At 55.7% G+C, this 21,755-nt stretch overlaps 1 protein-coding gene across 2 annotated transcripts in view; it reads right to left on the bottom strand.

Moving 5' to 3' along the window:
• Nucleotides 1–407: 407 nt before the first annotated feature.
• Nucleotides 408–21,755, bottom strand: part of Chst11 (carbohydrate sulfotransferase 11) — a 151,977-nt gene continuing 130,629 nt past the window's right edge. Inside the window, exon 3 of one of the 2 annotated variants that reach the window (XM_004623855.2) lies at nucleotides 408–2,619. In XM_004623855.2, the coding sequence (XP_004623912.1) occupies nucleotides 1,765–2,619 (855 nt within the window). In that variant the 3' untranslated portion in view covers nucleotides 408–1,764. The remainder of the gene's footprint in view (nucleotides 2,620–21,755) is intronic. The other variant, XM_004623854.3, reaches the window with a different exon arrangement.

The following is a 21,755-nucleotide window of genomic DNA, read 5'->3' as shown; positions in this document are numbered from 1 at the left end:
GCCCCGTTTCTGAGATGAACTCTGGCTCTCTGTTCCAGGGCCTGGCCTGTCTCCTGGCTTGGTCACAGACACCAGCCATCGAGGGCATGACTTCCACGCCTGCCATGAAGGGCACAGAGGCTGGAGGAAGCTCGCACTGTAGAAATAGCTCAGCCACCTTCCTCAGAGTGCCCCCAGTTCCTGCTAAATAAAATCATTTCCTCAGTGAGACAAGAGTTTCCTGCTGCTCGCTGGCTCGCTGCAGGCCTGGCAGTACAACCTCAGTCTTCACTGTGAATGAATTATTCATGTCTGCTTGTCCAGCATAGCCTCGTCCCTTCACTGAATACTGTACCCAAACCAGCAAAAGCAAAGCTAACCCACACCCCGCCTACCCGCCCCTATTATTAGCACTACTATTATTTATTATGTACAGTATCTGCTATAGGCTCATTTACTAACTGCCCAGGGATGTGGCTCTAGTTCTCCCCGAGAGGCCTGGGAAGAGTCTGTGAGCGAGGTGGCTTTGGGTGGCCTTCGGCAAGGAGCAGAACTCGGCCTCTTGCCAGGAAGTGATGGCTAAGAGCGAAAAGCCATCCCCACCATTCCCCCAAGGTGCCAATGGAGGCTGAGCCTTGGCCTTCACTGTGACCCTGGATGCCAGCATCTCACTTTTATATGCTGGGGAGGAAGCCCTTCTGGGTGGGGCCCTGGAGTTGGGCTGGAGGGGACAGCAGCAGGTGCCGGGCGACGGCCCCTCCCAACCTGAGGCTGATGCCACTGAGTAAGAGCGCATGCCTTCGCCTGGCCTGCTGTGTGGTTTTCACCTCTGAGCCACAGGGCAATGCACATACGTGGGGGCACAAACCACGCAGGCTGGTCCTGCAGAGTCCGAAGCTCTGGCGCAGCCCGTGGCCACAGGGGCTTGCTCCCTGCTGAGCTCACGCAGCCTTCTCGAGGGCCAAGACTGTGGCTACTCAATGCTCTCTGCCGGGCCCACACAGGGGCCTAGACTATAGTAGATGCCCAATAAATAACCATGGCTCTAAGGCGACAGCCACTTGGCCTTCGCAACTGGCACTGCCAGTTAAAAATTCCCCTTAAAAAGCCCGCTCCATCAGACTGCTAATCCTCGTGAAAAACTGCTACACTCAGCTTCTCTGTGGGGTAAAGAAAAACCACATTTCCTTAGTGCGAGGGACACTCGGTCGACCGAGAGTATCTGGAGTTCGTCCCGTGAAGGTGCCCCTCTCTAAGCACGAGCGCAACCGATTTCCTTCTGGCAGAGTTTTGAGAAAGGTGGCGCCGCGCACGTCACCAGGACTGTGCCTGCCGGAGCCGAGAGCTGGCTCGGAGAAGAGCGCCAGGCCCTGAGCCGGGGCGCGGAGCGGGCACCGCGGGCTCCTGCCGCAAGAGCGCCGGCGCGCCGCTCCCACAGAAATCAATCTATACGGAGACTGCGTTTAAATAACTATAAATAATATTAGACTTTATGGAATGCACACTTCGTGGGATTCACCGAGACACGAGGACAGCGGCCGGCGTTGCGCTCCGGACGTAGGCCCAGATGGGGACACCATCCAGGCCTCCGCCAAGACAGCTGTCCGTCCTCGCCAAGGGTTCTTAAATAATTCTCACCATGCCGCTCGCAGCATCTTCCCTCAAAGAAATATTAATTTACAAAATAACCCAATATCCATAGAATTCTTTTGACAAATAAAAAAATCTTAAATTAAAAAGCACGACTCTCTCCCTCTCCCCGCCCCCGTCTGCCCCACCCCCCTTTCATTCCAATTTCAGGTAGCTCGGCACTGAGTAATTGAACATTAAAAAGTCGAGTTTGTAGACCTCGTAGAGCTGCGTCTGGTGCTCCGAGCTGATGTTCTGGAAGAACTCCGTGGTCATTTCGTCAGTAGTTCGCGTGGACTTGGCGTAGGTGGGGAACTTGAGGTGGCTGCTCACGCCCGCCAGCTGCAGCACGAAGTTGGCGTCCTCCTCCAGGGTCTCGTACTTGCCCACGAGGTCGTAGTGGATGTGGCACGGGTGGCACAGGGAGTACACTGTCTGCCAGTGCTCATTGAAGGGCTCCTCACGCTGGGTGTGCGGGTCGATGAGATAGGCCACGAACTCCTCAAACTTGACGTCGTCGCCCCTGCGCAGCGCCTCCTGGGTGGCGTTCTTCCGCTGGCGCCGGATGATCTTGGTGCCGTAGCGCTTGTGGAAGGAGGTGTTGTACTTTTGCGTGAACTTGTTGCGGTAGGCAGACACCAGCCTCTCAAAGGGCTCACGGACGAACAGGAACTTCAGGTAGCTCTTGAGGCGGTGGTTGATCTCGGGGATGCTGTACTGGTTGAGGGTCTTCAGGTTGGCCGAGACGTGTGCCTCGCTGGCTGGGATCTCCATGGGGTCACTGTACTTGCCCCGTCCTGCCAGCACCATCATGAGCCGCTTCCAGTTGGTGCATGCCACCTTGGGCACGTAGCAATAGATGAGCTCGTGGTCCTCGTCCACCACCAGGTGCTTCAGGTCGCTGGGCGTCAGCACCCGCCGCTTGCGGCTGGTGGCACTGTTGGCCCGGCACGTGTCGCTCACCTGATCCCGCCGCATCTGGTGCAGGACAGCGGTGTTGGAGAGCTCCAGCTGCAGAGGGGACAGAGGGGAAAGGGTCAGTGCTCATCTGGAACATTGCCACGTGACTGCAGGGGACCATGGATCTAGCCACACAAACATGCATGCACGAGGCCCTCCTCTGCCAGGCAGTGGCAGCCGCAGGCTTGACAGGGCAGGAGACTGCTGAGGGAGGTGTTTGTGCTCCTCTGAATCCTCACATTCTCCCCAGAGGCCCCAGAGCAGTCCATGCCGGTCCTCCTGGAACATTGTGCCCTGCCCCGCTGCAACCTGGGTCTCCAGGACCTAGGGATGCAACACCTGCAGGAATGGTGCCCTCACTGTCACCCTAGTGCTCCCCTGTGCAGGGTGGACTTTCTTTTAATAGGAAAGGAGCCGATGTGAAACTAGAGGGGCTGGGGCTGTGCTGTCCTGGTTTCCAGCTTACCCAGCACATAGCCTCTATCGGGGCTGGGCTTGCAGGCCACTGAGCTGTGGACAGGCTCCTAGCTGCACGTCCCCGGGTGTCCTTGTGGAGCAGCTGTCCTCCACCAGGCCTCCTGCCATGCCCTTTCTGCCCCAGAGCCCTGGACCATTAACTGTGCCTTCTAAAGCCTTAAGCTATATAAACCTCTCTTTACCCTGTGGGCCCCAGGCCCTGCGTCCCCACAGCAGAAGGCAGCCACCACTTGGGTCTTTTGGCCTTCTCCATGCCTGGTAACAGCACTTTTCCAGCACCCACCCACTCCTTCATAATAAAAGGCATTCCTGGGAAGCCACCGAGTTATGCTGTGCTTCATGCCCCCATCTTTCCTTGGGCGGGCCACCTCGGATCCTCCCGTGTCTACCTCTTCAGGTATAGGGTGACAACCCTCCTGACCCCACACACTGCCTTGCCACTGGGAAGAACCTCACCTGCCCCCAGAGCTACAGTCCACTGGGCTGCACCGCACAACTCCCCCCTACTTGACACTTGCTTTCCTCAATTGGGGCAGGGCCCACCGCTCCACAGGAACTGCTGATAGTCTACCCACAAGACTCTGGGTGGCCTCAGGGGGCAGGAGGGTCAGGGAGGGTGGGGCCCAGGAAGCTAGCCCTGCACCCCACATCAGAGCTCCGTGCCTGCCCCTCTTGTGGCCCCCAGGACGACAGCCATGGTGAGGATGGAAAAGTGGGACAGGCATGGCCAGGGTGACGAAAGTGATGTCCCCAGTCATCCGTCATCCTCTCCTGACCATCACTTGGACAGTGGCAGAGCAGTGACACTTTGCAAGGCCCCTGAGGGGACAGGAATTGACTGTCTCAGGCCTGACACATTGCTGGTGGCGGTGGAAGGAGCTGCGGGTGGCCCACACCTGCACCCTGCAGCTGGGCATGGAGGCGCCGTGCAGGACTCATGCAGGCTGCGCCTGGCCTGGCAGCAGCAGGTGGAGACGGCGGGGACCAAGGTCAGGGCCCAGCATGAAGCTTGGGTGCCCGCCCTCCCTCCTGCTGTGCCACCGAGGCAGGCGAGCTGTGGAAGAGCCTAGTCTCCCACCAGGGACACAGCCCCAGGTTCGATCCATGGCGAGAACGTCCAACGGTCCATCCACAGAACCCGGCACAGCCACGGCACCTGTGGCTGCTTAAAACCACCAAGCTTTGGGGTGGTTTGTTACCCAGCAGGAGGGAGGAGGCCAGCGAGGGTGGCGATGCTGCTGCCACGGGTCAGGCTCTAGAGACACCGGGCAGCATGCACGGGCTATGCGTCTCCACCTCAAATGCTGTATAGTCTGAAAACTGTCCAAGCAGCACTGTGAGTCCACAGGTGGAAAAACTCCACACTTGGCCTCAGGTAAGGGGCGCAGTCAAACCATGAGCTGGAAATACTGTATAAACCCCCCCCCCCAGCATGCGCAGGAACCCGAAATGACTTCCGTGTGTGGAGTTGAGTCCCACCCACAAGGTGGCTCACGATGCCAAGCAAATACGCCCAAATCCCACCACAAAATCCCAAATCCGAAACACTTCTGGACCTAAGCCTTGCAGATCAGGAACATCAATCTTTGTATTTTAACATCTGCTTGGCCAGGGAGAATTTCCAAAATTGAGAATGGTAAGCAAATTACTGACATGGGTTATCCACAGGCCCATGCCCCCAGTCAGCACGCTGTCCCCACACAGGGCACACGAGGGGCTGGTGTGTGCAGAGACCTGGGCCCCAGTGCAGAACTCACTGTCCCTGCCGCCACCCTTCCCGCCCTCCCCGGAAAGAGGGCCTCTGATGGCTGGGCACCTGCCACTTCCACCCTGGGCTCCGTCCAGCTGGCACAGGGGTGTCGGGCGGTGGCTGCGCTCGGATCGAGTCCCACAGAGAATCTGCCCTTGCCTGGGGGCAGTGCCTGGGCCCCAGATGAGGCTGTGCCTCAGAGGCTCAGCTCGCAGTGGCTGGTCACCTGGCACAGGCAGCATTACCCCCTTCAAAGAGCAAGGGTACAGTCAAAAAAGGTCCACACGGGGGTCCTGACATCCGGGTCCGAGAGCCGCTCCCAGCCCGTCGGCGGGCTCAGCAGCCCCACTGTGCCCACAGGAAGTAGGCCGTGATGGGAGCGCTTCTGTGGTTCATGCCACGGCTCACGCTTTTCAGACCTCACTGGCCAGTGCCAGCACCGTGAAGCCAACGCGTTGCCCTCCCAGAGCCCGAGCAACAGTGCGTCCAAAAGGACGGCATGCAGTAGCAGCTCAGTAAGCCTGCATTCAATGGCTGAACAGATGAGTTACTAATTCTCTAGAGTGACCTGGGAGGAAGCAGGAAAGCCCTTCCTAATGTGCTCCAGAGACCCCCCAGAGGTTCTCCGGTATCTCTCAAAGCTCTTGAGGAGGGCCACATGGGGCAAACGGTGTCCTCTGAAAGTCCACGTTCACCCAGGGTTCTGGACTGTGGCCTTCCACGGGAAGAGGGTTTGTGCAGATGGCATTAATGAAGAGGAGGTCCTGCCGAGCTAGAGTGGCTGTGGACCGAGAGATGGTGTCCTTGCAAGAACAGAACATGGGGACACAGCCGCCAACAGGAGCGGGCGTTGCCAAACACTGCAGCAACCACAGGAAGGAAGAAAACACGAGAAAGAAGGCCAGCAGCCTCAGAGACGAGCTTCGCCAGATCCACAATTCCCCACAGGTCAGCCCTCAGCCACTGAATTCAATTAATATTCATTTCATGCAGGAAAACCGACCTCTGGGTTCCCCGAACGCTTAGCACCCTGAAGAGGGTGTTCAGGGCTTCTTGAGTTTCTCAGCAGTGACACCGCTGAAAGAGAAAGGAGACCACTGTCCCGGTGGCCGTGGGCGGGCGACCCTGAAGCATAACCCTCCCAGCCAGCCACCTGCTCCTTTTGCTCACAGCTCTCCTCAGCTGGAGACCCGTCCTGGCCACCTGAGGCCCCAGGGAGGCCCTGTTTCAGCTGAGTGCATGCCAGGCCACACCGGGGGTGGGAGGAACAGAAACGACACCGCCCACCACCGCGTGCCTCAGCGTCCTCTCCTCACTTGCAGAGGCAGAAGGGCAGCCCAGCGGCTTGGCAGAGTGCAGTCCGCTTTCCTTCTCTTTCTTTTCTGTTTGCTCTTCCAGGGCAGCTTAGAAGGGTGATGGTGCACTGCCGCCGCTGGTCTGGAATTTGTGATCTTCCTGCCTCAGCCTCCTGAGTAGCTGAGATTACAGATGTGTGCCTGGGGACCCAGCTGAAGTGTTCCATTTTTTAAAGAGCTACTTAGATTTTTCCCTAATTTTTATTTGTAAATAACTTCGGACTAGGGTTGACTAATCAAAGATATAATTTAAAAATGCACAGCTATATAGCTAAGCACCCAAACTCAAGACCAAATGCATGCATACATTCAGACAATGAAATCTTCCAGAACTAAAGACCTGCTTGGCCCGGGTGGTGCTGCCAACAGCTCAGGGCACAGAGTCCCTGCTCCTGGGCGGGAGGAGTCTCGGCCTTGCCACGCATCCCTCCTGTGTGTCCCCTCAAGCCCTGCAGGTCCCCTCCTGTGTGAGCACAGGGCTGCGATGTCCTCTCTGCGGTTTCTGAGGGTGTGGCAAGTGGAAGCTCTTGGTTCTGGGGTGCAGGCCTGGCATCCAGCGATGGGCCCACTGTAGGGCCCACCGTCACCCCGCAGTCTCCTGGGGTTGCCCCCTGTAGAACTAAGCCCCCATGTGAACACCCTTACTTTTACTGACTCTGCTCTTTAAAGAGCCCGCCTCCAAAGACAGACACATGCGAGGCTCCTGGGGACTCGGAATCCCACAGCAGAATCATGTGGGGGCGGCGCCCAGGCTGCTGGGGCTGAGACCACACGTTAGAAGCAGAGCTCTGGCTGCGGGGAAATAACTATGATCTCGTCTCTCTTCGCTTCTCAGCTCTCCCTAATTACAGAACACAGAACCTGGGCTCGCCATCTGCAAGGGGCGCTCCCGGATCTCCCTGCCGCAGTCTCCCCGCAGGATAAGCGCGGTCAGTGGCTGGCCCTGGATTCCCATTTGTACATATTTAAAGGGAACTATAATTAGTTTTAAGTACCAGATTTAGGGAGTGTTTGAAGAAGTCTAAGTCTTCCTAGGCTGCATCTTAAAAGGGTGCACTGGTTTCTGCAAATGTCTCCTGGGTCATCTGTGGTCTGGCTGGACACAGGTGCCCCACGGAAGGGAGGGCAGTGGCCATGCACCTACCCAGTGGAGGTGAAGCTGGACACATCTGAGCTGGGGCTGTCACCTTCTGCCCTGACAACTGTCACTGGCCTGATCATAGTCTCTCTGCCAGGAAATCTGAATAGAACCCCCCAGCAGTTCCACTGCCCGCGCCTGCAGGCTTCACATTGGAGGAGGGGCAGAGAGCACTATACTACTTCCTCCCCTCCTCTCCTGGGGGTACCAGGACAGGGTCTTCACACTGGGCCACATCCCTACCTTTTAAAACATTTGCAACTTGCTAAATTGCACAGGCTGAGCTCGAACTTGCAGCCCTCCGGCCTCAGCTGCCCCATTCCAAAGCTCTCACAAGAAGAAGCGCTGATCACAAGGCCTTCGGCAGAAGCCAGCAGCATGGCAGGAGGAAGGGGCAGGGAGAGCTCAGGATGTACGGCCTCTGCTCATCCCCGCCCCTCTACCAGGTGGAGTTGTTACAATTTCCCAATCTACAGATGAAGAAACTGAGGCACAGGAGAGCTAAGTCACTTGCTCGAGATGGCAGAGCTAGGAACTGGGGCTTGGGTGAGAATCGGCAGGTGGTACTCTGAGACACTGCCCTGTGTGATCCCAGACCTGATGTCGTTACCCTGGCTGTGGCCAGCACTGGACTGGAGTTGGTGTGTGGTCCTGGGCCCTCCAGGAGCCACCAGTGGGCCCTCACCATATGAAGACAGCACGGAGAGTGGGGAGGCCTCCTGCTGGAGCCCCGTGTGCACCAGCTCAGTCACCCTGCTCAGCCAAAGTCTGTGCAGGGAGCAGGCAGCCCAGGCAGGCTCGACCAAAAGTCCAGTCACCAGGCATCACCTGGTTATGAGGCGAACAAGAAGCCCAGCTTCTGCTGCTTGTGCCCTGCAGGCAGCTGACCCCGCTGACTCAGTTTACCCTCCAGAATGCTGACTTGGAAAAAGCTGGGCTTCTGGGCGGTAAGGGACTCACGGAAGCGCTGCCCCACCGGCCCCACAGCTGGGTCTCCACACTCCTTGGCTCACAAAGAGGACACAGGGGACGCACCGAGCTCTGCTGAATGACAGCAAAGAGGCAGGCAGGAGCGGGTGGCAGGGACGAGGGTGTCGCATGGGCCACAGGATGCTGCGTGGTCTTCTGCTGCCTGCACCTGCAGCCCCACTCATCTTCTCATGAGGGTCCCGGCCCTGGGCCTGCAGTGGTAACGTAAGAGCTAGTTTGGCCGAGAGGCAGAAGACGGCGCCCAGCAGCAGAGCGCTAGGCTCAGGGCAACCACAGCAGCCTGTGGCTGGAGGATGCCACATGCTGCAGTCTGTGGGCTGGAAGCAGGAGGAGGCGAATGGAGAGCTGCTAGAGGGCGAGGGCGCCCAGGGGGGCTGTGGAGGTGCCTGGCGCTCCCATCCAGGGCCAGCTGTAGCAGGGACCCATTCACATCCCAGAGCCCAGGCTGGGGCTTCCGGGGGCCAGGCAGGCGCGGGGGTGCAGGGTGGGGGACTGGGCTGCCGCCAAGGCAGGCTGTGTCCCATGAATGTGGCAGGAACAAGGACAATGGTGAGGAAGAGCCACACACTGCCGTGGCCCTGGGCTTCCTGGGAAGAGGGCTGTGCACCTGCCACCCCTCTGCCAGGGCTCAGCGGGTGCTGCTGGTAGGGTCTTCATGTTCGTGGCCTGTCTTCCCAGGGGCTGTGTCGGAGGGGCAGGGTGGGACAGGACGGAGCAGGTGCCTGGTGTGGTCCGGACCCCTCTGTGGGGAGGGCAACATCCTTGATATGCCACCAACTCCCGAGGGCTTTTCTGACTCTGCAGCCGAGGAGCATGGGACCCACTTCCTGACCTAGGGTGGGTCTGGGCCAGCGGCTGCAAGCTGGTTAGGCGGGCAAACAGGAGGTGAAAAAAGTCTGCACAATTGTTTTTCAAAGGACAGTGGCCCTGCTTGGACCAGTGGAAGAAATGAATCATTTCTATAGAAAATCAGTCATCATCTTTATAGAAAATTGCTCCTCTTGGACCCCATGGAATTCCTGCCACCGGAAACTGGAGTGTTTGTGTGGCAGGGACAAAGGTCGTGCTGCCCAGCGGCTGGGGCTTTGCAGAGCTGGCTGGGCTGCGGCTGGACGCCCATGCAGCCACATGTGCTTTGGCACTGCCTGGGCTGGCCACGTGCCCCTCCCAGCCTCAGTTTCCCTCTGGAGAAGGGGGCTGTGCCAGTGCTGCATGCCAGGTCTCACAGGACGATGCTCGTAGCTCGCAGCCAGCCCACACGCCATAGGCCGGGGAGGCTCCCAGCCCACCTCCTTTGAGATGAGACGGAGAGCAGCTGGGCCACTGCTTGTCTCGCTTTTCCTCCACTTCCTGGTGTGTAGGCTGACAAGGGATGGGGGGCTCTGGGGCTCAGGCCAGCAGTGTCAGCCACCATGGGCTTGGGGTTGCCCATCCTCCTGCCCAGGCCTGCTGTGCATCCCCAGGAGGGACATGCAGCCCAGGGAGGTCCCATGAATCACTGAGATCAGCCTTGTTATGCAACCAGGCCCTGGCTAAGGGCTGCCCAGGATGCCCAGCTCCCGGGGAGATGAGACAAAGGACAGACTGAGGCCACCCCAGGGAAGATGGAGGGTGCCCCACCTGCCATCCCGGCAGGGCCACCCAGCTCACAGTGGGCGATGCATCTGTCAGCTGGAATCCATTAAAACACGCTCGTCTGGGTCACCCTAATTGGAGCTGTGGTGGAGCCCAGAACAGCAGGGACAATGAGTGCTTGAACACTGCCAGGGGTGGGCAGGAGAGCTGGCAGAGTCACCTACCACAGGGACAAAGGGCTACCTGGCTCCTTCTAGGAGCTTCCCAAGGTTGGTGATGAGAAATGCCTCATCCTGAGCACCAATACATCCAAAGGGTGCAGGCAGGGCACGCTTATAATCCAACACTCAGGAGGCTGCGCAATTTAGCAAGATCCTGTTTCAAAAAAGGGGGGGTTAGAAACCAGGCACGGAGGCACATACCTATAATCCCAGCACTTGGGAGGCTGAGGCAAGAAGATTGTTGCAAGTTCAAGACCAGCCCGGGCTACAAAGTGAGCTCAAGGTCAGCCTGAACTGCATAGTGACACCCTGAAGAGTTAGATTACAGATGGGATTTGAGTCAGATGGTCTGACTTTGGAAACTACCCTGCTGCTTGGAGCTTTGCTTCACAAACACACAGTCTTTGCAGAGACTGAAGCAACCTGCCCACGGGGTTGGGAAATGGTGTGTGTGTGTGTGTGTGTGTGTGTGTGTGTATTCTAGGACATCCTGGGACTTCGTGGATTTATAGGATTATCTTTTTGGTCATTTTTTATCCATTCGATTTTAATCTTTTACAAATTTTCATCTGTAACTGATTTCTTCCCTACTATAAGACTATTTTACTGCCCCTCTTATACTGGGATTCAGCTGGGAGAATAAAACATTTACTTCTAATCTTTTCTTTCCTTTTTAACACATGGGTAGCATTTGAGTAAAGCTAGTACCTTCTATGTTATATAAAAAAAGTTTAATCTGGTGACTCAGGAGCCAAATCATGAATTATAGTGGGGTCAAAGCTAAATGACCTGAAGGAGCCGTGGGCACAACTGGGCACAGCTGGGAGCCAGATGGCGGGCACAGCCTGGGGGGAAGAGAGTGGGCCTCCTTAGCTCTGGGGGATCAGAGATGCCCTGGAAGGGCTGTGACCATTACAGAGGGCCCCCTGGAGGCATCTGGCCTCCCAACTCAGCGAGCCAAGTGTGACGTCATTTCCTGTCCTCACTGAGGAAGCCTCTGCTGTGACTGTCACAACAATGGCATAACTAAGGCTCTGTGCCCCAGTCACTGAGATCCGGGTGGAAGGGAATAAAGGACTCCAATTACTCTGCTTGGATCCCAGAGGAGAAACAGAAGCCCAGGAGAAAAGGGAGAGCCAGGTGTCACCGATCAGCTCACCCGCTCACCTGTCCCTCGACAGGCGCTTTGAGCTCAACTCTCCGAAATTCTCCATGGAGAAGTAACACGGTCTCAGAGACCCAGCCAGCAAGACAATCACGGGCCCACAGAGAGCTGAAAGCCATGCTCAGCTCTCCACTGCCCTGGCTGCCACATTCAGGAAAGAAATGGGTAAGATTAATTTTCATAATCCAAAGTATTGTTTTAACATGATCTGATGAACAGCTAACAAATATCAGTGAATGTGCCACTTTGTTGGCAGGAGGGGATACTCTGTATCTGAAATCCTGTGTGTATGCCGTACGAGCACACCTCTCTCTATCCAGACTGGCTACGTTTCGAGCACACCTCTCTCTATCCAGACTGGCTACGTTTCAAAGGCCCCAGCGTGCATGGTCAGTGGTCACCAACCTGGACAGTGCAGATCCAGAATGGCGGCCCATCTTGCATGGACCGTTCGTTCAAATACAGAGTTACAGGCCTCTCCAGAGAGTTAGTCCAGAGGCTCTAGGGCAAAGTTCAGGAAGCTTTTAAATGGGTTTTTGAAATAGGGTTTCTCTACGTAGTTCAGGCTGGCCTTGAACTCACTATGTAGCCCAGACCAGCCTCAAGTTCAAGGCAAGCCTCCTGCATCAGTCTCCCGAGTGCTGGGATTACAGGCATGCAGCACTGCCTCTGGCTTCAGGAATCTGTATTTTAAGCAGCGTCTCCAGGGCACTCTGAAGTTAATGAGTGAGGTGAGAAGACGAAGCCTGGCAATTTATTAGGCTTAATAGAGATTGCCAGATAGCCAGGGAGGACGCGTCCTAACTCTTATTGATTACGAAGAGCCGGATCCTAATTAGTCAAGTCTAAATGAAAGAAAGCATTTAATCACCTCCCAGTGAATGACTTCAGGTGCAGGATGGGCCTAAACTCAAGAGTTTCCAAGTAGACAGTGTTTCCTTTAGAGAGCAGATAAGACTTCCTGATTGAGAACGAATATTCACCAGCACACCTCTGCGAGACTCTTGAAAAGCCAATTTCATTTCTTAAGATTAAACAAGCCTTTAGCTGTGCCTCCAATGCCAATCTGCTCAAGAGAAAGACTGAACAGGTCTGGACAGCTGGGCGGGAGCTCTGCTGGAAAGTGTAGGAAGGGGTGGGGACAGGGCTGGACTCCGGGTGGGGGTGGACACGGTCACGAGTGCGGGAGCACTGTGGACAGGGCTCAGGACGCCCCAAGGGGAAAACACGGAGGTGATGCTGGAGCAGTGGGCTGGAGACGCCTGATCGGTCAAGGGAGGGACAGGCCAGGGCTGCTGCCACCGGGAAGCACCCAGCAGGCATTGGTCAGGGGCAGGTGGAGAGAAGGCGCAGTGAGTGAAGGCAGGAGGCCAAGGAAGATGCAGGAGCCAGACCACTGCTGATGGCAGCCGGGAAGATCTTTGTCTAGTCACTTCCTTGGAGCTGGGGCTGGTACTGACACCCTCAATTTAAAGGAAGAGCGGTCTGTCTTAGTTCGTGCTTCACAGAGTTTTCAGTCCACGGCTGGCTGCTGCAGGGCAGCAGCGGCAGGGTGGAAGGGTCTGGTGGGGAGAGCCGCTCGCCTCATGGTGGAAGGAAGCGGAGAGGAGGGCGGATCCGGAGGGAGACAATCATGCTGAGCACACGGGGGGACGTCCAGGTGCAGACCCTGACAGACCTGGAGATGTGCTTGCTATGTCCCCAGAAGTCCCCTCAGAAGGGATGAGTGCCACTTTCTGGACCACTGGGCAGCTTCTGAGAGTGAGTTTCTAAAACAAGTGAAAGCTCACCCCCCGCATCTCCAGTCTTCTCGTCTCTGTGTGAGCTCTTCACACATGCTCCTGCCTCTTTTCTTTCTAAAGTATGCAGCCTGGAGAACAGGAAACAGACTGATGTGTCCAGCCTCCTAATGTATCCACCAAGACGTGCAGAGACAGTCCTCGGGCGCTGCCTGATGTAAAGCTAAAGTGCAGCTTTGCTGCAGGAAAGGCTGAAGGGTCAGAGGACAGGAAGAAAGGGGCTCCCGAAGCCAGTGTCATGGAGCACCCTCGAGAAGATGCGCACCTTGGCATCCACAAAACACCTGCCTGTCCACAGGCAGGAGGTGGCCCTTCTGTCAAGCTCCTCATTCTGATTTTTTCATGTTTGCCACTGAGTTGGAAGGAGACATATCTACATCAGAATTCCCCAGAGAAACAGAGCCGATGTGAGCTACACGCATACATGCACACACAGACATCTCTCTACACAGATACAGATACACACGGGAGCAGATCTCTCCTGAGAACTGGCTTGTGTACTGCAGAGACAGCATGCTGGTGGCCAGCTGGAGAAGCAGGCAAGCTGGCCCAACAGCCAGGAGCTCCATGTCCTAAGGCGGTGGACAGTGACATCCTGACTCAAGAAGGGAGAACTGGCCCTCTCCTGCCCGCCTCGCAGGATTCTGCTCCACTGGAGCCCGAGAGCTGGTGAAGCCGCCCTGTGTTCTGACTCCAGCACTCGTCTCCTATGGAAACCCCGTCAGCACACTCAGAAACACCGCTGTGCCACCACCTGGGCACCTCCTCACCCAGCCCAGTTGCACTCAAAGTGTGTGCCTGTTGAGAGGCTGTAGGGGATGAGGGGCCCTCATGCACACCTGGCAGGTGTCCTGAGACACATCTGGAGGCGGGCGTGCACCAGCTTGTTCAGGTCCAGGTGTGTGTGATGACAAAACAACTGGAAGTGACCTATCATGGACAAATACAGTGTGGCAGTTGCCTTGGATTTGGAAGTTAAAACAAACCGAGGGGCGCGGAGCAGGCAAGTACAAGAAAGAAACAGGGCACCGACAGGATAAGGAAAGCACCGCCCACGCTGTGTGCCACGTGCTTGCAGAAGAGGTGCTCACGTGCACAACAGGACTGCAGTTTACCTAGCATAACCAAGAGAGGTTTCTGCCCGAGCACCGTGCCTCTTTGCAGACCACAGCCACTGGAAGCAGATGTTGCATCTGTTAATCCAGAAAGGTAAGGATGCTTATTTGGGCCATCATTTCCGCGCACGCGCCCTGAGAAGCTCAGCTGAGACACACCTGGAGAAAGGAGGGTGGGGGAGTGGGCCGCGTCAGGCCAGTGGTCGTCACCCTGCTTCTGGCAGAGCGCTCTGTGGCCATGAAAGAGGAACCTTTCTAACAGGAGGCCCAGGGTGGGGGCTAGGGAGGGAGGACGCGGCTCCGCAGCCCAGCCGGAGCCCAGCGGCGTCTGCGGAGCCCGGGATCCTGCGCACGCGGACCATCTGGAAATGCCTGCTGGGGAAGTGGGCCGCGGTCACACACGAGCACCACTCCGCCTGCGTGCTGATGGCTGGGGACACCGACCTGGAGCAAAGCGGCCTGACTGCCTGGAACACACACCTACCTCTCTCTGCCGGGCTGCAGAGAGTTTTTTTTTTTTCTGCTTTTAGTTTGGACGGATTGATTACGAGCCCAGTTTGCGGCGCACACTGATCACACTCTCTCGGAGACTGGTCCGCGCCGGGAACACCTCTCCGCTCCTTCTGCTCCCTGCATCCTGCCCTCCCCTGGCAGAAGTTCTTCCTGTTTCCTAGCATCTTTTAATTTGCCCACTAATTTTTTTCACTTCGGGTTTTTAGAGAAGAAACTTGTATCTAAGCCTGCCTGTCCGATGTATCTCACACGTGGTCTCAACTGCGTCCAGCTTCCTACAGGTGACTCAGTGTGTCCTGAGTCACTGCCCCAGGCAACCAGCCTGGGGACAGCCTCGCCTCTGTTTTCCAGGGGTGGGAAGAACCCCACCCACCTGTGCTCCCAAAGCCTTCCCTGTCTGTACTGTCCCTGTCACTTTAGATGTAATAGATTTGCTTGCTGGATGCGATGCCAGGGGTACCCTGCAGCTAGCGGGGCTGCCACTCCACATGCCCGCTGGCAGCACTCTCCTGACCACGGGCACTGGCTCCTCCCCTCCCATGTTTAAAGAAACGGTAAAAAAAAAAAAAAAAAAAAAAAAGCCAAAAATCTGTGAGTGGCATGCTGGTGTCCTGTGAACCCTGAGCTCTGGGACAGCTCCTGACAGAGGTGGGGAAGGGGCTCAGCCAGCACCTGCTGCCCTGCCCCAGGCGAGGGCCAAGCTTCCAGGTGTCGAGGGCAGGGTGACCCCAGCTGCTACCCACATCTGTGTCCTGGCCTGTTCTGGCCTCCTCTTCTGGACTGTTTATCCCTCGCTCCGTCTCTCATGAAGGGCAGTTCAAAGGGGACCTGCCCACCGCAGCTCACCCAGCCAGAGTCGGGGACCCAGGAGAAACAACCAAGGTTGGGAACTAGAGAAGGGCTCTTTGGCAAATCGAAACATAGGGAGTTGACCTCAGAGGGTGCAGGGCCCAGGGACACATGGAGAATGTCTGGATCCCAGGGCTCCCTGCCCACCTTCTGCCCACAATCCTTCGTGTCCCCTGCTCTACTTGAAAGCCATTAACTGTGTCTCACCTTCTTTACAGGCTCAGTTATTTTAATGAAAATGAAATCCGGCTGGCTCTTTCTTCTTGATCTCTGCCCTGGCCAATTGAGTTCCTGGGGCCCAACTCGATGGTTTATTTCTGAGTCTTCACCTTGGACGCCTGAATGGGACTTACCCTTTGCTATGAGGCAAATTAAAAATATAGCAGAGGATGCCTCACAAAACCCCCCTGATCTCCGTGTGGAGCTGACCCGGTTCTAACCCTAAAGATGATTTCTGCACAGTAGTTTTAAATAAAATTATACGCTGGCATTTTGTGAAAGAGGTGGACTGGAAGTAGGAAGGGAGAAAAGGAGGGAGCGAGGTCTCCCCCAGGGACTGGGAAAGGCAGCGTCAGTGGCTACTAAGCTGTTCATTTCTTTTTTTCTTGTTTGTTGAGATAAGCTCTCGCTGTGCTGTTCAGGCTGGCCTTGAACTCACTATGTAGCCCAGCCTGGCCTCTAACTCATGGCAATCCTCCTGCTTCAGCCTCCCAAGCACTAGAATTATGGGTAAGCACTAAATCCCTACACTAAAAGTCTACCACTTTTCTGTAGAAACACCTTTGTGCCCTGGATGTGTGTGTGTATGTATGTATGTGTGTGTGTGTGTGTGTTGGCAGGGCCAGGCATTGAACTCGGGTACTTGCACATGCCAGGCAAGAGCTCTACCACTGGGCCACAGACCCATCCATCTTTTTCTCCAATGTCACCTTCGGGGCTCTGAGTCTTTATGTGGCCCTGACAACCTTTTTGTCTGACGCCAAGTTCTGTGGTCAGAAATCACCTCGCCCCGTAGCACACCTTCAGGAACATGAGCTTGAGGCCATTTGGAGGAGTCTGCATACATGTTTTAGGCTCAAGTTTCAGTATTTGTTTCTATTAAGCCAGACAGGAGCAAACAGCCGTGTGTACTGGAAAGGGTCCACAGGATCACTGTCCACCGAGGCCCAAGGGCTCTTGTGTCACGGGTCCCACAGCCACAGCTCACTGCTATACGCGGGGTTGAGACCAGAGGTGACTCACATCTTGCCTCAGTTTCTCCATCTCAGGGGCTGAGGGCAGCCGGGAGGATTCGACTCATCAACTCCCGTGTGACGTTACTGGACTGTGTCTATACCAGACTGTGTCCAGCTGCTCACGCAGTCACAGCTGCCAGGGACAGCGCCAAGAGTGGCACACTAGAGTCAGACACCCTGGGCCGGGAGCCGCAGTCCCTGCACTGTGCGACTCTGGAGCCCCAACAGGAAACCACGCAAACAGCCACAGCCTTGTGCTTTCTGAGAGTCACAAAGCCTGTCTGATGGCACGTGGGGAAATGATGTGTGCGGACGCGACCCCAGGGAGCGCACGTGCAGGTGTGGGCTATCGCCCTTCCCCAGAAAAGGGTGGACACACAGAGCACCCACCCTGCCTGAGATCCGCGGGTGCAGCTCCCAGGGCCCAGGCTGCAGGGCAGGTCCCCCAGGAAACGCTGCTGTCGCCACCTAAGTCTCAAGTTTCAAAAGGAAATGCTGCCCTGGGGCTGTCTGGGAGGTGACCACCACAGGCATTCTGGGAGTCTGGGCTCAACTGGCCCTACCATCAACCGGCCCACTCAGATCAGACCCGCTAACTTTCTGAACATTTTCTAAATCCCACCCTGGGCTCACACCCTGACTGCCTGCCTTCTGGCTAGGACTGTGGGCAAGTTCGTAAGCTCTTCAGCCTCAGTTTTTCCATCTGTAAAAAGGGACACGACAGCCTCTGCTCACTGTGGTGGGTGAAGGTGGAAGGTAAAGACAGGAGTGGAGCACTCAGGGACGTGCGTGCACGCTCTCCATCCCAGCGGTGTGCTGTACAGAACTTCCTTACATTGTCTCAGGGACTCTGATGTGCAGGGTGCTTTTGAGAATTCAGTCAACAATCACTGGCTTAACTACCCAAAGAGAGGCAGGTACAAAGCATCTGGATGCTTAAGAAATGGCCTGGGAAGCACCTGCTGGTGTCCGATATGCGGCCTGCTGACTTCCAGTGCACCTCCAGGAGCTCCGGCCCCGCCCCAAGCACCCCACTGCCTGGAGAGCTGCACAGGAGGCCATGTTCGCTTCAGCCTCATGGAACCTAAACAGGGAGAGAACCCTGCGCCTTGGAAATTGGGATCTACGCAAATTTCAGACCAACCGAGAGAGGCAGAAGCAGATTCAAAGTATTTTAAGGTTTTTCTCTAAAACAACAAGAACAGGATGGGCGTGGTGGTGCAGACCTGTAATCTCAGCATTCAGGAGGCAGAGGCAGGGGAATCGCCGTGAGTTCAAGGCCAGCCTGGGCTACACAGTAAGTAAGACACTGTCCCACAAAACCAAACTAAAACAAGACCAGTAATAACAACGCTCCAAGACCTCTGCCTCGAAGATTTGTGGTATTTTAATATCGTCATACCTGCGAGCCTTGACTTGAATGCTGAAGCTTTAAAAACCACAGGTGGTGACACATGACACATGGTGACACATCCTCACGGAATCTGTGTCTCCAGGTCCCAGAATCAAGGGTCTCACTCTCAGCAACAGCAATCACCAAGTGACCGCCAGTCTTGACACCGCCTGTGCCCGAGGAAGCAGAGACTGCAGGGCCGTGGCCTGGAGCACAAGCGTCTGGCAGTCCAGGCCCAGGGACAGCTGCCAGCCCTCTGGTTGACTTTCAGCACAAGCCAGGGGGACCCTAGGAATCGAGTGCATTTCTGCAGCCACCAGAAAACGCCAGGGTGTCTGCAGCGGCCACTGTGTGCAGCACGTCCTGTTCACCCAGGCAAGGGAAAGAGCCAAGCAGGCCCGGAGACCGAGCTGGATCACACAGCTACGACACCTCGGCCACCTTGGCCTCCAGCTCACACGTTCCACCTAGAGGCGAGCACTTGAAACCGAGGGTGGAGGTGTCCGTTGGAGCTGCTGCGGGGCCACGCACCTGCGATCCCCAGCACGCCAGGAGGCTGAGGCCATGGGGCACCCGAGCAAGACCCTGTCTCAAGTCAAAAAACAAAATTCGAAAAAGGGCCAGGTGTGTAGCTTGGTGCGAAGGCCTCAGTACCAGAAAGAAAATTTGATCATCAGGTAATAAATCATAGCTTAAATTTTCTCAATAAAAGGCAACTAAGGAACATGAGAGAAGCATATGTATTAAAAGTCATAAAGTAAGTTTGGGTTTCTTATACTAAACAATCTAATTTGCTTAGATATTAATATCATGGGATAGGAAAACAGAATTTCAAGCCAAATTGCATAAAATCATGCAGTAACATCACATTTGGCCCTCTCAGGAGGCTATATATTAAGATTTTTTTTTCAGGCCTTATACCTCACGCTTCTGGAGCAGTAAGACAAATGAGGTTTTGCAGATTTATTTCAGCATAAATTAATGCTAACCATCTGGGTGGATAAGATAACCAAACAGCCATAAAGTCTTGGCAACCTCCAAGGGAAGAAAAATTGCTTAGGAGCAGGCGAGGGGAGTCTGTGCGGAGCCCGCTGGCGGAGCGCCAAGGTGGTCGCAGAGCTTATGAAGATTCTGACAATGCCTGCACTTTAATCAGAACGCATCTGCAGCATTCAGAAGATCAAAGGCAGGCCGTGGAGGGGCGTGGCTGCGGAGGTGGTGACTCCTCACAGCGGCAGAGCACCTTGACTGAACAAGGCGGACTGGCTTCTACGGCTTGCTGTAGCCCTTGGAGCTAGGAAGGGTCAGAGTTCACCACTCCCTAATAAGATGACAGAACTGGGATCAGAAGGGCTAAGTGTCTCTGCCATTCAAGACTAGTGTCCCTTTCGCCCCTTATGTTGATGCCCAAGTCCCCATTCACCTAGCCAGCCATCCACCTAGCCAGCCATCCACCCACCTATTCATTCCTCCACTCATTCGCTCACCCATCCATCTATTCATCATCTATTCACCTATCTTCCATCTATCCATCCATTCATTCCTTCACGCATCCACCTATTCATTCATCTATTCATCCATCTCTCCAGCCACTCACCTATAAACTACGCACACACTCATCCCTGCCCACTTATCCATCCACCCATCGAATCACTCATCTATCCATGGATTTGTCTTCATGCCTATCCAGTCATCCACCCACACCTACAGTTGTCCATCCACTCATACACTCATCCATCCATCCAACCATCCACCCATACACTCATCCATCCACCTATTCACCCATCCACTCACCCATGTAACTGTCCACCCACTTATCCCTCCCCACTCATTCATGACCCATCTGTTCAGCCAGTTACCCATGCATCCACCCATTCATCCAGCCACCCACACATACAACCGTCTATCTACTCATCCCCCTACACACCCATCCCTCCACCCACTCACTCCTCATCCATCCACATTTCATAACAATTCCTGTATATTCCATAATCCTTCATGGAAGCAAGTGCAAAAGGAAAGACCAGTGCTGTGAGGAGGAGCCATGCCTGCGTGTGCAGCAAGTTTGGCAGGAGCAGGACTTCCAGCCTGGGCCCTGCCCTCCTCGTAGCCCTGCTGTGTCCTCTCGCTCCTTCCCCATTTCCAGGCAGCCAGGAGCCAGGCACCGCCAGCGCCCTCCTCCTCTTGCTCCTCCTGCCTCTCCAGCTCCCCGGGGCTCCCAGGCCAGCCCAAGGCTGAACATCCACAGCAGTGAGTTCCCACGGCCAGAACTCATGCCTTCACGCTGCGTTCCCCGCTCACACATTTACCATTCCTACAATAAGCAGCCGCCAGCCACCTGCCAACCGCCCAGCAATGTGCCTGCGGGGAAACAGTGAGCAAGATTCAAACACCAAATAAAACTGGCCAAATAATGACTTTCCCTGGTGGTCCTAGGGGTGAACCCAGAGTGCCGGAGCACAAGCCCAGCACAGCTCACCCCTGCTTTCTACATTTTAAGACAGTCTCACTAAGCTGCCCTGGCTGGCCTTGAATTGCAACACTCCTGCCTCAGCCTCTGAGTGGCTGGGATGACAGCTGTGTGGCACCGTGCCCATCTCAAATGATTTTTAAAACAATGTGTCCCTTGGAGGTAGTAGGTTGGAGTTGGCAAGTAAAGGATGGGACCCATGAAGCTTCAAGGTCTAAAGTAGCTGGAAGAGGAAGCACATATTTTACTATTCCCAGAGAAAAATTAATCTATGTTGGATGTTCTGAGGGGTTCATTCCAACTCCACTGGGTTGATCCTAACAGCGACCTGAAAGGCGTTCGCTGTAGGCCCAGTGGACCTAGTCCTTTCGAGGCCAGAAGCCCTAACCCAAGCACAGGACCACCTCAGGGTGTGAGTCAGAGTGAACACCAGGCGAAGCCCCAGAGTGAGTGTTCAGCGCAGCACATGTGGGACTCTCCCAAGATGTTCACCATGATTCTGAACCTCTCTGCCCCTCTTTTCTGGGGTGCAAGAGGGAGCCCCAGCACCGCTGCATGCTGAGCCATTCAACAAGGAGCAGGGATTTGACCCTCAAGATGTCAGCCCCATTCCAGAACTCATGAAACACAGGAAGATGGTACCATTTACTGCCATCAGATGAACACAGAGACGGAGGTATACTGGATGGGTTGACGTTCCCTGGGCAACCCCTATCCAGAGCGGTATGGTTGCCATGGCTGGTGCCATGGTTACAGCATCTGGCAGAAGCGGCACTCAAATCCAGAGCCCGACCCTCATGCTGTTAGATGTGGCTGCCCCTGCTGCTATGGGTCATGCACCTAGGAACAAAGGGCCACTTGCTGCCCTCTCAGGAGGGAGCTTCAAGGAACAGATCCAGCAAGGCCAGACTTCTACCCTACAACAGGGACACCATGACTGCCTCTCCTCAGACTCCCATGCTGGCCGCCAGTGTGGTGAGAACCAAGATCCAAAACTTCAGAGTCAGCTCCAGCCCTGAGGCTCTGGCCACAACACGGCAGGTGCTACCCAGCTGCAGCCCAGGGTCAGCTGCCACCCACAGCTCGTCTGTGTCCAGGCCAGCAGGGGCTTGTGGTCCCCACAGGCAGGACCCAGACCCAGC

This window comes from Octodon degus, unplaced genomic scaffold (assembly GCF_000260255.1).
Source record: "Octodon degus isolate 3935 unplaced genomic scaffold, OctDeg1.0 scaffold00004, whole genome shotgun sequence".
Lineage (NCBI taxonomy): Eukaryota > Metazoa > Chordata > Mammalia > Rodentia > Octodontidae > Octodon > Octodon degus.
The sequence above is the reverse complement of the archived record's forward strand: the minus strand, read 5'-3'. Positions and strand labels throughout refer to the sequence as shown.